This window comes from Dendrobates tinctorius, unplaced genomic scaffold (assembly GCF_039654945.1).
Source record: "Dendrobates tinctorius isolate UK_male_01 unplaced genomic scaffold, ASM3965494v1 ptg000163l, whole genome shotgun sequence".
Taxonomy (NCBI): Eukaryota; Metazoa; Chordata; class Amphibia; order Anura; family Dendrobatidae; genus Dendrobates; species Dendrobates tinctorius.
This window is the reverse complement of record NW_027361830.1, coordinates 8,998,328-9,010,982: the sequence shown is the minus strand read 5'-3', so window position 1 is coordinate 9,010,982 and position 12,655 is coordinate 8,998,328. Positions and strand designations below refer to the sequence as shown.

At 47.1% G+C, this 12,655-nt stretch overlaps 1 protein-coding gene across 6 annotated transcripts in view; it reads left to right on the top strand.

The window, feature by feature from the left end:
• The window catches only part of RELCH (RAB11 binding and LisH domain, coiled-coil and HEAT repeat containing), a 159,439-nt gene that overhangs the window by 92,948 nt on the left and 53,836 nt on the right, over nucleotides 1-12,655 (top strand). For all 6 annotated transcript variants that reach the window (XR_012220911.1, XM_073550188.1, XM_073550187.1 and 3 more), the window contains 2 exons: nucleotides 11,395-11,551; nucleotides 12,201-12,324. Coding sequence is in view for 5 of the 6 variants with exons in the window: in XM_073550188.1 (XP_073406289.1) it covers nucleotides 11,395-11,551; nucleotides 12,201-12,324 (281 nt within the window). In the remaining variant the exon portion in view is untranslated. The remainder of the gene's footprint in view (nucleotides 1-11,394; nucleotides 11,552-12,200; nucleotides 12,325-12,655) is intronic.

The following is a 12,655-nucleotide window of genomic DNA, read 5'->3' as shown; positions in this document are numbered from 1 at the left end:
GCAAAGATTATCAAATTACATATGCATGTCGTGTAACATTAGCAGTGTACAGTGTTGGCTTAAAGGGAATCTGTCACCTTATTTTTGCCCTATGAGATGCGGCCACCGCCATCAGGGGCTTATCTATAGCATTCTATAATTCTGTAGATAAGCCCCCGATGTAACCTGAAAGATAAAAACAAGGTAGATTATACTCACCCGGGGGTCCAGTCCTGTCCGATGGGTGTCGCGGTGGTCCTCCTTACTTCTGCCGCGGCTCCTGCGCAGGCGTACTATATCTGCCCTATTGAGGGCAGAGCAGAGTACTACAGTGCGCAGGTGCTGGGAAAGGTCAGAGAGGCCCGACGCCTGTGCACTGCAGTACATTAATCTGCTCTCAATAGGGCAGATATAGTACGTCTGTGCAGGAGCCGCGGCAGAAGTAAGGAGGAGGACGTCATTGCTAAAAGATGGGAGGCGCCGGACTGCGACACCCATCAGACCGAATCCCCGTGTGAGTATAATCTAAAAAATTTTTTTGAAAAGTATATAAACCAGTAAGGTCAAAAAGCATCAGTTATATTTTCAGGGAGCCTTACAAAAATGTAGATATAGGATATTAAAACCAAACCTTTATTAAAGTCTTCATAAAAGACAAAGCAACCACACAAAAACACAAACAACTGTGTCACCTACTGAACCCTAAAAGAAGGGGTCCTGATATCAAAACTGCCTAACAGCGGAGGTTGGCACCCTAAACATAATTGAGATTGGCGCCCCCGCTCAACGACGGCTGTACCCTAAATCTCCTCGATAACCCTGAATAAGTGCAGCAAACGGTTATTCACTTTACCAGGAAAGGAGTGTATAGGGGTTACCACAATGATAGTGGCTGGGTAGGCAACAATAGAAAAAGTGCAAAAAACTGTGCAATTGACAGACAATAAAGTGACATGTCCAAACAGATGAGTACCTAACTAACTGTTCCCTGTACCTGTAACCCTTCCCTACTGGTCAGCGGAATGGCGCCCCCCGCTCCACGACGGCTCACCCTCAATGCGCCCTGATATAACTGATAATAAAACATTAGGGTGATACAATATTATTTCTGGAAGGCATTATAAAATAATCAAAAGATTTTCAACACATGTTGATAACAGTAGAAAAGGGTACTCAAGTTTTGATGATGGATGGGCAAAACCTCAATGAGTTTCTCCCAACAGGATCATCAGGAGGTAGATAGATGATGTGTGGGAAATGACAAAAACCCCTATATATATATATATATCTGCTAATTAGTAACACCCACTTCCTGCATGACATAGAGGTCCCTGTCTAATGATCTCACAATGGGGCCAGGCATGGATCCAATACTGAAAATGTAGACAGGCTTATGCTCTATCAGCCAAAGTCGATCGCACCTGATTGACAGGTGTATCGGCCTCTCAACCTGATGAGAACAGTTACGCCGCCATTGCTTTAATGTCGGGCGTGCGTGTTACTAATTAGCAGCTATATATATGTTTTTTTTTACTCTGTCGCCTTATTGGGGGACACAGAACCGTGGGTGTTATGCTGCTGTCCACTAGGAGGCGACACTATGCATAATCTGAAAAAGATTAACTTTGGCTCCTCCTCTGCAGTATACACCCCTGGATGGCGTCAGCCTTCTCCAGTTTTTGCTTAGTGTCGCAAGGAGGCACACCTAAGATTTTTTTCTCTCTTCCGTTTTTTTTTTCCTTAATTTTTTTCAACGGATTACAGATGAAGAAAAGCGGGTCTCCAGTGAGACCCCCGGCATGGCTCCCTCCTCGGTCCCCTATTAAGGGGTACCCGGTTGAGGTCGAGATGGTTCTTCCCCATGTCGCTCCTTCCCCAGTCCCTCGGGTACTGGTTCGAAGTCGAGAACCCCCCCTCCTTCCCCAGTTTCCTTGGGCTCTTGGTTGAGGTCGAGGGTAGGACGAAGCCCCCTGACGGTGACAGCAGCACCCTCCCTAATCCCCCTCTGGGGGCATTAGGTCGAGACACCGCAGGTAGGGCCTGTACCAGGCACCATTCGGCCACTTACATGTCCAGGGACCCCAGCCCAGCTGCGGGCTCCTGTTTGGACCGGGGGAGGTGCAGGCAGGCATGGCACTTGTCAGAGACAGGGCTCCCGGCACCCCTGTCTCTGCGGCAGCACCAGCTGCATAGCGCCTCAAAGGGACCCCCCACAGGGCCCAGGTGGCGCTCATATCCCCACCGCTAGCCTACCGTTCAATCCGGGGGGGTCTGGTTGGAATCCGACCCTCCCCCGGACAACCGCGCCGTCCTGGAGCCCTTCTGGGCATGAGCTATCAAATTTAGGCCGCGGCTTCGGCCTAGCCGAAGTCGCCGCCATATTCCCGCCCCCCGGCCCACCCCCGGATGACGAAAAATGACACTACAGTGTCATAGAAGGGGCGGATCGAGACAGGAAGGGCGCGCTTCTACATAGCTCCGCGCGCCCTTTTCAGCTCTCCGCCCCCTTCCCCCTCCACCTCAGAATCCGGTGGCCATCTTGCTGCACCTGAAGAAACTGAAGGCAGCACAGCAGTCTCTGGGGGGCACAAGAGGATTTACCAGTGCTGGACCTAGGGGGAGCACCGGTGGGGTAAGATCACAGCTGGGTCCTTTGTACTCAGCTGTGAGTTCCTGTAACCTATAACGCTCCCCTACCCCTCCTTTCCTCTGCGTAGATACACCTGTAGGGCCTCTGCGAATAGTTACTATGTCGGGCTCAAAAAAGGACCAGGCAAGACTGCTTTTGCGCAGTCTGCACAGCCTGCAAGGCCACTCTCCCCAGCGGCAGCACGTACCCGCACTGCTGGGACTGTACCCAAAGAACAGCAACGCTTCTGCGGCCGCTACTGCGCCAGAATGGGCGACTCAGATGTCGCAGTCTATAACAAAGTCTATAGATAACCTGACCTCACTACTGCAGGCTCTGCAGGGTCATGTCTCGACTATGAACGTTACCCAGCAAAGGGACGTCCGGTATCAGGAACAGGCCGCTTACGACAGTTCGAGACGTAAGCGGACCCACAGGTCGCGTTCATCTGCGTCCTCACATAGCACTAGGTCGTCCCCCTCCAGGGAGAGACAGTGGCTACAGGTCACCGAGACCGTCCCCTGATACAGAGAGACAATGTGGATCTCCACAACGATCCCAGACCACACAAGACTCAGAGGGCATATGTGACTCCAACTTAGATAACGAAACAAGGAACGCTCTGCTCCCTTGTCCCCCTAACAATGCTGCGCTAGTTGAGGATATAATCTCTTCCATCCTTCGGGTGCTAGACTTTTCTGATCCAACCCCTGAAGTACCAGAACACAAGATTTCCTTTGAAAGTGTTCAGAAACCATCTGAGGTCTTTCTTGATCACCCAGAATTTAAAAAAAAAAAAAAAAAAAATACTTTCTAAGCATTTTTCGCAGCCTGAGAAAACGCCAATCGCAAATACTTGAAAGCAAAGTACCCCTTCCCACAGAAGGACACTAAGGATTGGACAGATCCGCCTAAAGTGGATCCTCCAGTCTCTAGGCTGACAGCACAAACGCTTCTCTCGCTGCCTGACCGCTCAACCCTCAAGGACGCAGCAGACAGACAGGAAGAACGCATGGCTCGTTCAATCTTCAAGGCGGCAGGTGCCTCTTTAGCTCCTGCATTTGCTTCAGTTTGGGCTGCCAAGGCCATTATGGCCTGGGCTGATCTATTACAACAGGGCCTCCAAGCTTCAAATCCTCAGCTGGCGGACCAGGCGGTGCAAATTGCAGTAGTGACAGATTACATGGTCCATGCAGCGTTGGATTCTGCAAGAGGGGTAGCGGAAATAGCATCAAATGCCATCACAATCCGGCATATTCTCTGGCTAAGACAATGGAAGGCGGATGCGGCCTTAAAAAAGTCCCTAACAAATCTCCCGTACTTCAGGGGCCGTCCTTTCGGTGGAAAGCTGGATACAATGATATCCAATGCTACCGGGGGTAAAAGTACTTCCCTCCCTCAGCTGAAACCAAAACGCACGTTTAAAAGACGTAATCAATCTCGTTTCCGTTCCTTTCGGAATTCTTCAGGCTAGTCATAACAGTTCCCCTCTCAGGGACAACACACGGGCGGCACAGGCCGGACAGAAACTGGCAGTCAAAGGAAAGCCAGGCAAAACCCAAGGGAGGGAAAGCTCAGACTTTTCATTCATCACATCCCCTCCGGAAAACACCGCACTTGTAGGCGGACGACTGCTACTCTTTCAGCAGGTCTGGCTGCCTATTACAGAAGACAGGTGGGTCAAGGAAATATTGTCTTCAGGATACAAAATCGAGTTTACTACCAGCCCACCGCACAGGTTTTTTCTCTGTTCCTCCAAAACCTCCACTCAAAGCTCAAGCCTTCCATCAAGCGGTTTCATCCTTCCTGCAAGCAGGAGTCATAATACCGGTTCCAGCAGACGAGCGCTTACGAGGGTTCTACTCCAACCTGTTCGTGGTGCCCAAAAAGGGAGGCAGCGTCCGACCCATACTAGACCTCAAGCAACTGAATAAGTATGTTCGAGTTCGTCACCTTCGCATGGAATCCCTCCGGTCAATCGTTGCGTCCATGGAGGAAGGAGAATATCTCGCCTCCATAGACATACAGGACGCATACCTGCATATACCGATTGCTTGGCCCATCAGAGATTTCTCAAACTCGCAATCAACCAAGACCATTACCAGTTTGTGGCCCTCCCGTTTGGTCTCGCCACGGCTCCCAGAACATTTACAAAGGACATGGCAGCTACCATGGACGTTCTGCACTCCAGAGACATAGTAGTCGTTCCATACCTGGACGACCTCCTCATCAAGGCCCCCACCTTCAAGGACTGCGAGGTCAAAGTCTCAATCACGATCGACACTCTGAGTCGCCTGGGATGGTTAGTCAATTTACAGAAGTCCTCGACTACCCCAAGTCAGTCTCTGACCTTCCTGGGGATGCTATTTGACATCTCCAGGGGTCTGGTGATCCTCCCCAGGGACAAGGCACTGTCCTCCGTTTGGGAGTTCACACTCTCCTCCGCGGTTTCCCCCGATCTCTCCGGTATGCCATGAGCGGACTGGGCAGGATGGCAGCGGCAATGGAGGCGGTACCATTTGCCCAGACTCACCTCAGACCCCATCCTCAAGTCCTGGGACAGGAATCTGTTCTCCCTCAAGAGATAGTTCCGGTTATCAGCGAAAACCAGGAGGGTCCTGCACTGGTGGCTCCAGCCAACCTCGCTTGCAATGGGAAAATCCTTTTCTCTCCGGTCACTGAAAGGTTTTGACCACCGGCGCAAGCCTTTCAGGTTGGAGCGCGGTACACCTACATCACAGAGCGCAAGGCAAGTGGTCACCAATGGAAGTGACCATGCCCATCAACATCTTGGAAATTCGGGCCATCTTCCTGGCATTGAAAGCCTTCCATCACTTGCTAGCAGACTCTCATACCAGAGTGCAGTCGGACAATGCCACGGCGGTGGCATACGTGAACCATCAAGGCGGCACCCGCAGCATCCAGGCGATGAACGAAGTAACACGTATCCTACACTGGGCGGAGGATGCGAGGTCGGTACTCTCTGCGGTCCACATTCTGGGTGTGGACAACTGGGAAGCCGACTATCTCAGCCGTCAAGGAATGGACTCGGGGGAGTGGTCTCTCCATCCCGAAGTTTTCCATCAGATCTGCCATCGTTGGGGGACCCCGGACGTGGTTCTGATGCCATCCCATCTCAATGCCAAAGTTCCCAATTTCATGGCCAGGACGCGCGATCCGCAGTCGCTCGGAGCAGATGCCCTGGTTCAGGACTGGACCCAGTTCCAGCTTCTGTACATTTTTCCACCCCTTCCCCTGATTTCCAGAGTCCTGAGGAAGATCAAACAAGAGGGTGTTCCCCACCATCCTGTTCACTCCACACTGGCCCAGGCGTACATGGTACGCCGACGTAGTGCAACTCACAGCAGACGCTCCCTGGCGTCTCCCCACACGTCCCGAACTTCTGTCACAAGGCCTGTTCTTCCACCAGAAATCAGGGGCTCTCAATCTGACGGCGTGGCCATTGAGACCTGGTTTTTGACCCAAGCAGGTTTTTTCATCGGACGTTGTTAAAACCATGATCAGGGCTCGAAAGCCAACTTCAGCCAAAACTTACTATCGTACCTGGAAGGCTTTCTTCACATGGTGCGAATTCCGTGGGCACATCCCACTCCCCTATTCTCTTCCAAAGGTCCTCGGTTTCCTTCAGTCAGGCCTGGACGCCGGGCTATCCCTGGGCTCGCTTAAGAGCCAGGTGTCAGCGCTTTCAGTGCTCTTTCAGAGGCATTTTGCTAACAATCCGCAAGTGAAGACTTTTCTCCAAGGGGTTTCTCGATTGGTTCCCCCCTACAAACATCCGTCGGAGACGTGGGACCTCAACCTGGTCTTGACAGCACTACAGTCACCTCCTTTTGAACCCCTAAAGGAGGTCTCACTCCGCTTTCTATCACAGGAAGTGGTTTTTCCTGGTGGCAATCACCTCGCTACGCAGGGTGTCCGAACTTTCAGCTCTTTCCTGCAGACAACCCTTCCTGGTTTTTTATCAGGACAAGGTGGTTCTCCGTACAGTGCCATCCTTCCTTCCGAAGGTTGTGTCCACCTTCCACCTCAATGAGAAAATCTCATTACCATCTCTTTGCCCGGTTCCCGTTCATAGAGTGGAGAAGGCTCTGCATACGCTAGACTTTGTCAGGGCATTGCGTATTTACGTGTCTAGGACTGCTCCCTTCCGGAAGTCTAATTCACTTTTCCTTCTTCCAGAAGGCGTTCGCAAGGGCCTACCGGCTTTCAGCGCCACCCTTGCTAGGTGGATCAAGTCCACCATTCAAGAAGCTTACCGCCTTAACAATTCTGCTCTTCCGGCCGGTATCGCACCTCACTCTACGCGGGCGGTAGGGGCCTCTTGGGCCATTCAGCATCAAGCCTCGGCACATCAAGTGTGTAAGACAGCCACTTGGACTAGTCTGCACACATTTACAAAACACTACAGAGCGCATACCCAGTCCTCAGGGTATGCGAGCCTGGGTAGACGGGTCCTGCAGGCGGCAGTACCCCAAATTTAGGGAACTGTCAGTACAATATTCGTCCACTGCTTCCCACCCAGGGACTGCTTTGGGACGTCCCACGGTTCTGTGTCCCCCAATAAGGCGACAGAGTAAAGGAGATTTTTGTGTACTCACCGTAAAATCTCTTTCTCTTAGCCTTTAATTGGGGGACACAGCTCCCACCCTGTTGCCCTTGCGGGCCGTTGTTACGTTTGGGTTCTCATATTGTTTGAGCTGGGTTCTCATATTGTTTGAGCTCATTTATGGTAGCCTTCTTACAGGCATGGTTATGTTTCTGGTATATTCCTCCTAATGCTTTTGCACAAAACTGGAGAAGGCTGACGCCGTCCAGGGGTGTATACTGCAGAGGAGGAGCCAAAGTTAATCTTTTTCAGATTATGCATAGTGTCGCCTCCTAGTGGACAGCAGCATAACACCCACGGTTCTGTGTCCCCCAATTAAAGGCTAAGAGAAAGAGATTTTACGGTGAGTACACAAAAATCTCCTTTTTTTGGTCATTTTCCACACATTATCTAACTATCTACCTCCTGATGATCCTGTTGGGAGAAATGCATTGAGGTTTTGCCTATCCATCATCAAAACTTGAGTACCCTTTTATACTGTTATCAACATGTGTTGAAAATCTTTTGATTATTTTATAATACCTTCCTGAAATAATATTGTATCACCCTAATGTTTTATTATCAGCTATATCAGGGCGCATTGAGGGTGAGCCGTCGTGGAGCGGGGGGCGCCATTCCGCTGACCAGTAGGGTGCCAACCTCTGCTAATAGGAAGGGTTACAGATACAGGGAACAGTTAGTTAGGTACTCATCTGTTTGCACATGTCACTTTATGGTCTTTGTCAATTACACTGTTTTTTGCACTTTTTCTATTGTTGCCTACCCAGCTACTATCATTGTGGCAACCCCTATACACTCCTTTCCTGGTTAAGTGAATAACCGTTTGCTGCACTTATTCAGGGTTATCGAGGAGATTTAGGGTACAGCCGTCGTTGAGCGGGGGCGCCAATCTCAATTATGTTTAGGGTGCCAACCTCTGCTGTTAGGCAGTTTTGATATCAGGACCCCTTCTTTTAGGGTTCAGTAGGTGACACGGTTGTTTGTGTTTTGTGTGGTTGTTTTGTCTTTTATCAAGACTTTAATAAAGATTTGGTTTTTATATCCTATATCTACATTTTTGTAAGGCTCCATAAAAATATAACTGAGTATAATCTAACTTGTTTTTCTTATCTTTCAGGTTACAACGGGGGCTTATCTACAGCATTACAGAATGCTGTAGATAAGCCCCTGATGGCAGTGGCCGCATCTCATAGGGCAAAAATAAGGTGACAGATTCCCTTTAATGCAATGCCGTCATGCCAGAGATTGCAAATGAATGTTTGGCTGCTGTTCTCAGTGTATGGCCAGCTTAAAGCTCTGGTCATACTAGCATCTATTACTTACATTTAAGGGGTCTTTCCAGGACTTTTTTTTTATGGCTTATCCGTAGGATAGATCATCAATTTCTTATCAGTGGGGGTGCGGCCACTCTGCATTCCCACCGATCAGCTGTTCCGTGTGTTGGCGGCCAGATTTTCTGATTTGCACAATTCTGTCAGCTACATAGTGGCCACAGACAGGTACTTCACAAAAGCGCTGGACAGCCCATTCAAAAACATAGCCATGACCGTTAATTGATCCATTATACAACTCATCAGTGGACCCTGACAGACTATACTAATTCTAATGGGATCCATGCGGCCAGGATGTCTAGGTGTCAATAATTAGCAAAGCAGAGTGCGTTGTTATTGCCATAAAAAATGCCAAAAAGCATGATAGAAACCCATGTGGTGCCACCATAAGCAGGTGTTAGCAGAGCTATATTTTTACTTTGATACAAATTATTTTCCTTATAGATTTTATTAAGCAGAGAGATGTCAATCTTACATTTTATTTTGACACGCACTCAAAAACTTGACCATTACACAACACCATACATCAATATTTGTCTCCTGCAATTGTATTTTTCTCCTTTCTCATGTTGTTCTCGTAGGGACTGTTTATGTGGATTTCAAAATTGTCAGGCTTGAAAAAGGCTCATGTGAGCCGAAACGTCGCCACGCCATGTGGGTCCAATAAAACTGGAGTGCTGCCTTCCTTTTTGATAAATATAATATACACTACAGTTCAAAAGTTTAGGGTCACCCAGACAATTTTGTGTTTTCCATGAAAACTCATACTTTTATTAATTAAATGAGTTACCAAATGAATTTAAAATCTAGTCCAGACATTGACAAGGTTTGAAAAAAAGATTTTTTTATTTGAAATAATAATTTTCTCCTTCAAAATTTGCTTTCGTCAAAGAATGCTTCCTTTGCAGCAATTACAGCATTGCAGACCTTTGGCATTCTAGCAGTTAATTTGCTGAGGTAATCTGGAGAAATTTCACCCCATGCTTCCAGAAGCCCCTCCCACCAGTTGGTTTGGCTTGATGGGCACTTTTTGCGTACCATGCAGTCAAGCTGCTACCACAACAGCTCAGTGGGGTTGAGACCTGGTGACTGCACTGGCCACTCCATTATAGATAGAATACCAGCTGCTTGCTTCTTCCCTAAATAGTTCTTGCATAATTTGTAGGTGTTCTTTGGGTCATTGTCCTCTTGTAGGATGAAATTGGCTCCAATCAAGCGCTGTCCACAGGATATGGCATGGCGTTGCAAAATGGAGTGATAGCCTTCCTTATTCAAAATCCCTTTTACCTTGTACAAATCTCCCACTTTACCAGCACTAAAGCAACCCCAGACCATCACATTACCTCCACCATGCTTGACAGATGGCGTCAGGCATTCTTCCAGCATCTTTTCAGTTGTTCTGCGTCTCACAAATGTTCTTCTGTGTGATCCAAACACCTCAAATTTGGATTAGTCTGTCCATAACACTTTTTTCCAATTTTCCTCTGTCCCATGTCTGTTCTTTTGCCCATATTAATCTTTTCCTTTTATTAGCCAGTCTCAGATATGGCTTTTTCTTTGCCACTCTGCCCTGAAGGCCAGCATCCCAGGGTCGCCTCTTCACTGTAGACGTTGACACTGGCAATCTTGCGTGTACTATTAAATGAAGATGCCAGTTGAGGACCTGTGAGGCGTCGATTTCTCAAACTACAGACTCTAATGTACTTGTCTTGTTGCTCAGTTGTGCAGCGGGGCATCCCACTTCTCTTCCTACTCTGGCTAGAGCCTGTTTGTGCTCTCCTTTGAAGGGAGTAGTACATACCGTTGTAGGAAATCTTCAGTTTCTTGGCAATTTCTCGCATGGAATAGCCTTCATTCCGAAGACCAAGAATAGACTGTCGAGTTTCACATAAAAGTTCTTTTTTTCTGGCTATTTTGAAAGTTTAATGGAACCAACAAATGTAATGCTCCAGATTCTCAACTCGATCAAAGGAAGGTCAGGTTTATAGCTTCTCTAATCAGCCAAACTGTTTTCAGCTGTGCTAACATACTTGCACAAGGGTTTTTCAAGGGTATTCTAACCATCCATTCTTACACAGTTAGCAAACACAAAGTAGCATAAGAACACTGGAGTGATGGTTGTTGTAAATGGGCCTCTCTATATACACCTATGAAGATATTGCATTACAAACCAGACGTTTGCAGCGAGAATAGTCATTTACCACATTAACAATGTATAGAGTGTATTTCTGAATCATTTAATGTTAGCTTCATTGGAAAAAACTGTGCTTTTCTTTCAAAAATAAGGAAATTTCTAAGTGACCCTAAACTTTTGAATGGTAGAGTGTGTGTGTGTGTGTATATGTATATGTGTATATATAGATATATATATTATACTGTGTATTTTAAAGATCTGTCTTTTAGTGGCAAAATACTTGTGCAAATCAATGTGTTGAAAGGGCAGCAAGCAGAAATTCTATTGGACCCCATTTTTTGGGTGTGTTGTGATGCTTGGTTGTGGCTTTTGGTCGGACTCCATGTGTGCGTCCTTATATGACCAGCGTGCTGGATGGCCCCTGGGACAAATGATTTATGGTCGTTAAGCCTGTGAATTGTTGGACGCTTTTTCTGCCTTACTATGTAACTATTGATCGTATGTAGAAAAGTCCCTCTGTAGCTGTGCGCCCTTCTATTGACCCTTTCTGTGTACTTTAGTAGTTATGCAGCTTGGAACAATCAGATGATATGTTAGCCTCTTAGGTCTGTTTTAGGTGAATTGAACGGAAATCCCCATGGTTATCATTAGTCGTTGCTAACGCTTTTCTTTTGTTCCTGGTCATTCATCACAGTGACTCGCTTTCCGCGCCCTATATCGCCTCTCCAGGACGTAGCGACTATAGTTGGCAGCCGTGAGCAGCTGGCTGTACTACTACAGCTTTATGACCACCAGCTGGAGCACGAGGGAACCACTGGCTGGGAAAGTTTACTTTGGGTTGTTAATCAACTGTGAGTTGGTTTTCCTGATTATTTTCAATGTTTCATTAAATGTCTTCATTATTATTTTTGTTATTATTAATAATGTATACAATATTTCTTTAACTGTAACATCCCTAATAAGTAATGTATGGACTCTAAATAATTTGTGCCCACTTGAGTAGATCGTGGCTGCAGCAAAGTAGTAGTTGCAGGTCACGATTGCACAAATTGCTTCTGATTTCAAGAGAAAAGATTTTAAATGCTATATAGCTGGTTTTTATGAACAACCACTGTCACTGTTACTACCATTTTTTTTTGCTGGCAATTTTGTTTTTGTACATGAAGAGAACCAGAGGCATTTTAGTTATGTGTCTGCCAATAGCATTCACAAAGTGCTAGTGTTCAGTATGCTACACCATAACTGCCTAAAGCAGTGCAATACCACCAGTCCTAGTGAATATATCCCATATCTTATAAGTTATTGGGGTCTCACTGGTATCTTAGCATCTCCTTTTTGTCATGTTGTAAAGATTTGTGCCCATCCTTTACCTCCTGTACTGCAACAGTCATATACTCGGAAGACACTTGGTATGCTTAGAAACTACAATCGAGATGGTATTTTATTAAACTGATAATAAAATTGATGTTAGTAACAAAACAACCATCGGTTTGTTTGCAGATTACCACAACTGATCGAGATTGTGGGCCGCATCAATGTTGCATCAACAGCTTGCGTTCATGAGTTTTCAAGATATTTCTGGAGGTTGTGCAGAACGTTTGGAAAGATATTTACGAACACAAAGGTAAAAAGTGTTTTCATTTCTTTGTCGTTCGTCTGGTGTAAATTTTTCAAAAACCCTGCAAACAGATTGGTTCATTGGCTCACGTACCGGAAAAACGTTTGCTGGCACAAGCGCACTTCTGCTTTTCGGCTTTGACTGCAATTGAGCAAAATGTGCTGCGCAAGCGTGAGACATGATTTGTCTGCGCAGGTGCGAGATATCTTGCAGGGATGAGGATGACGCAGGAGGCGTCATCCACGTCAAGGACTTCGAGCAGCAGCCGTGGGGAGGACCGAAGCTACGCCCATCTGACCGGACTGATCCGCTTACAATACAGCACAGGAGAAATCAA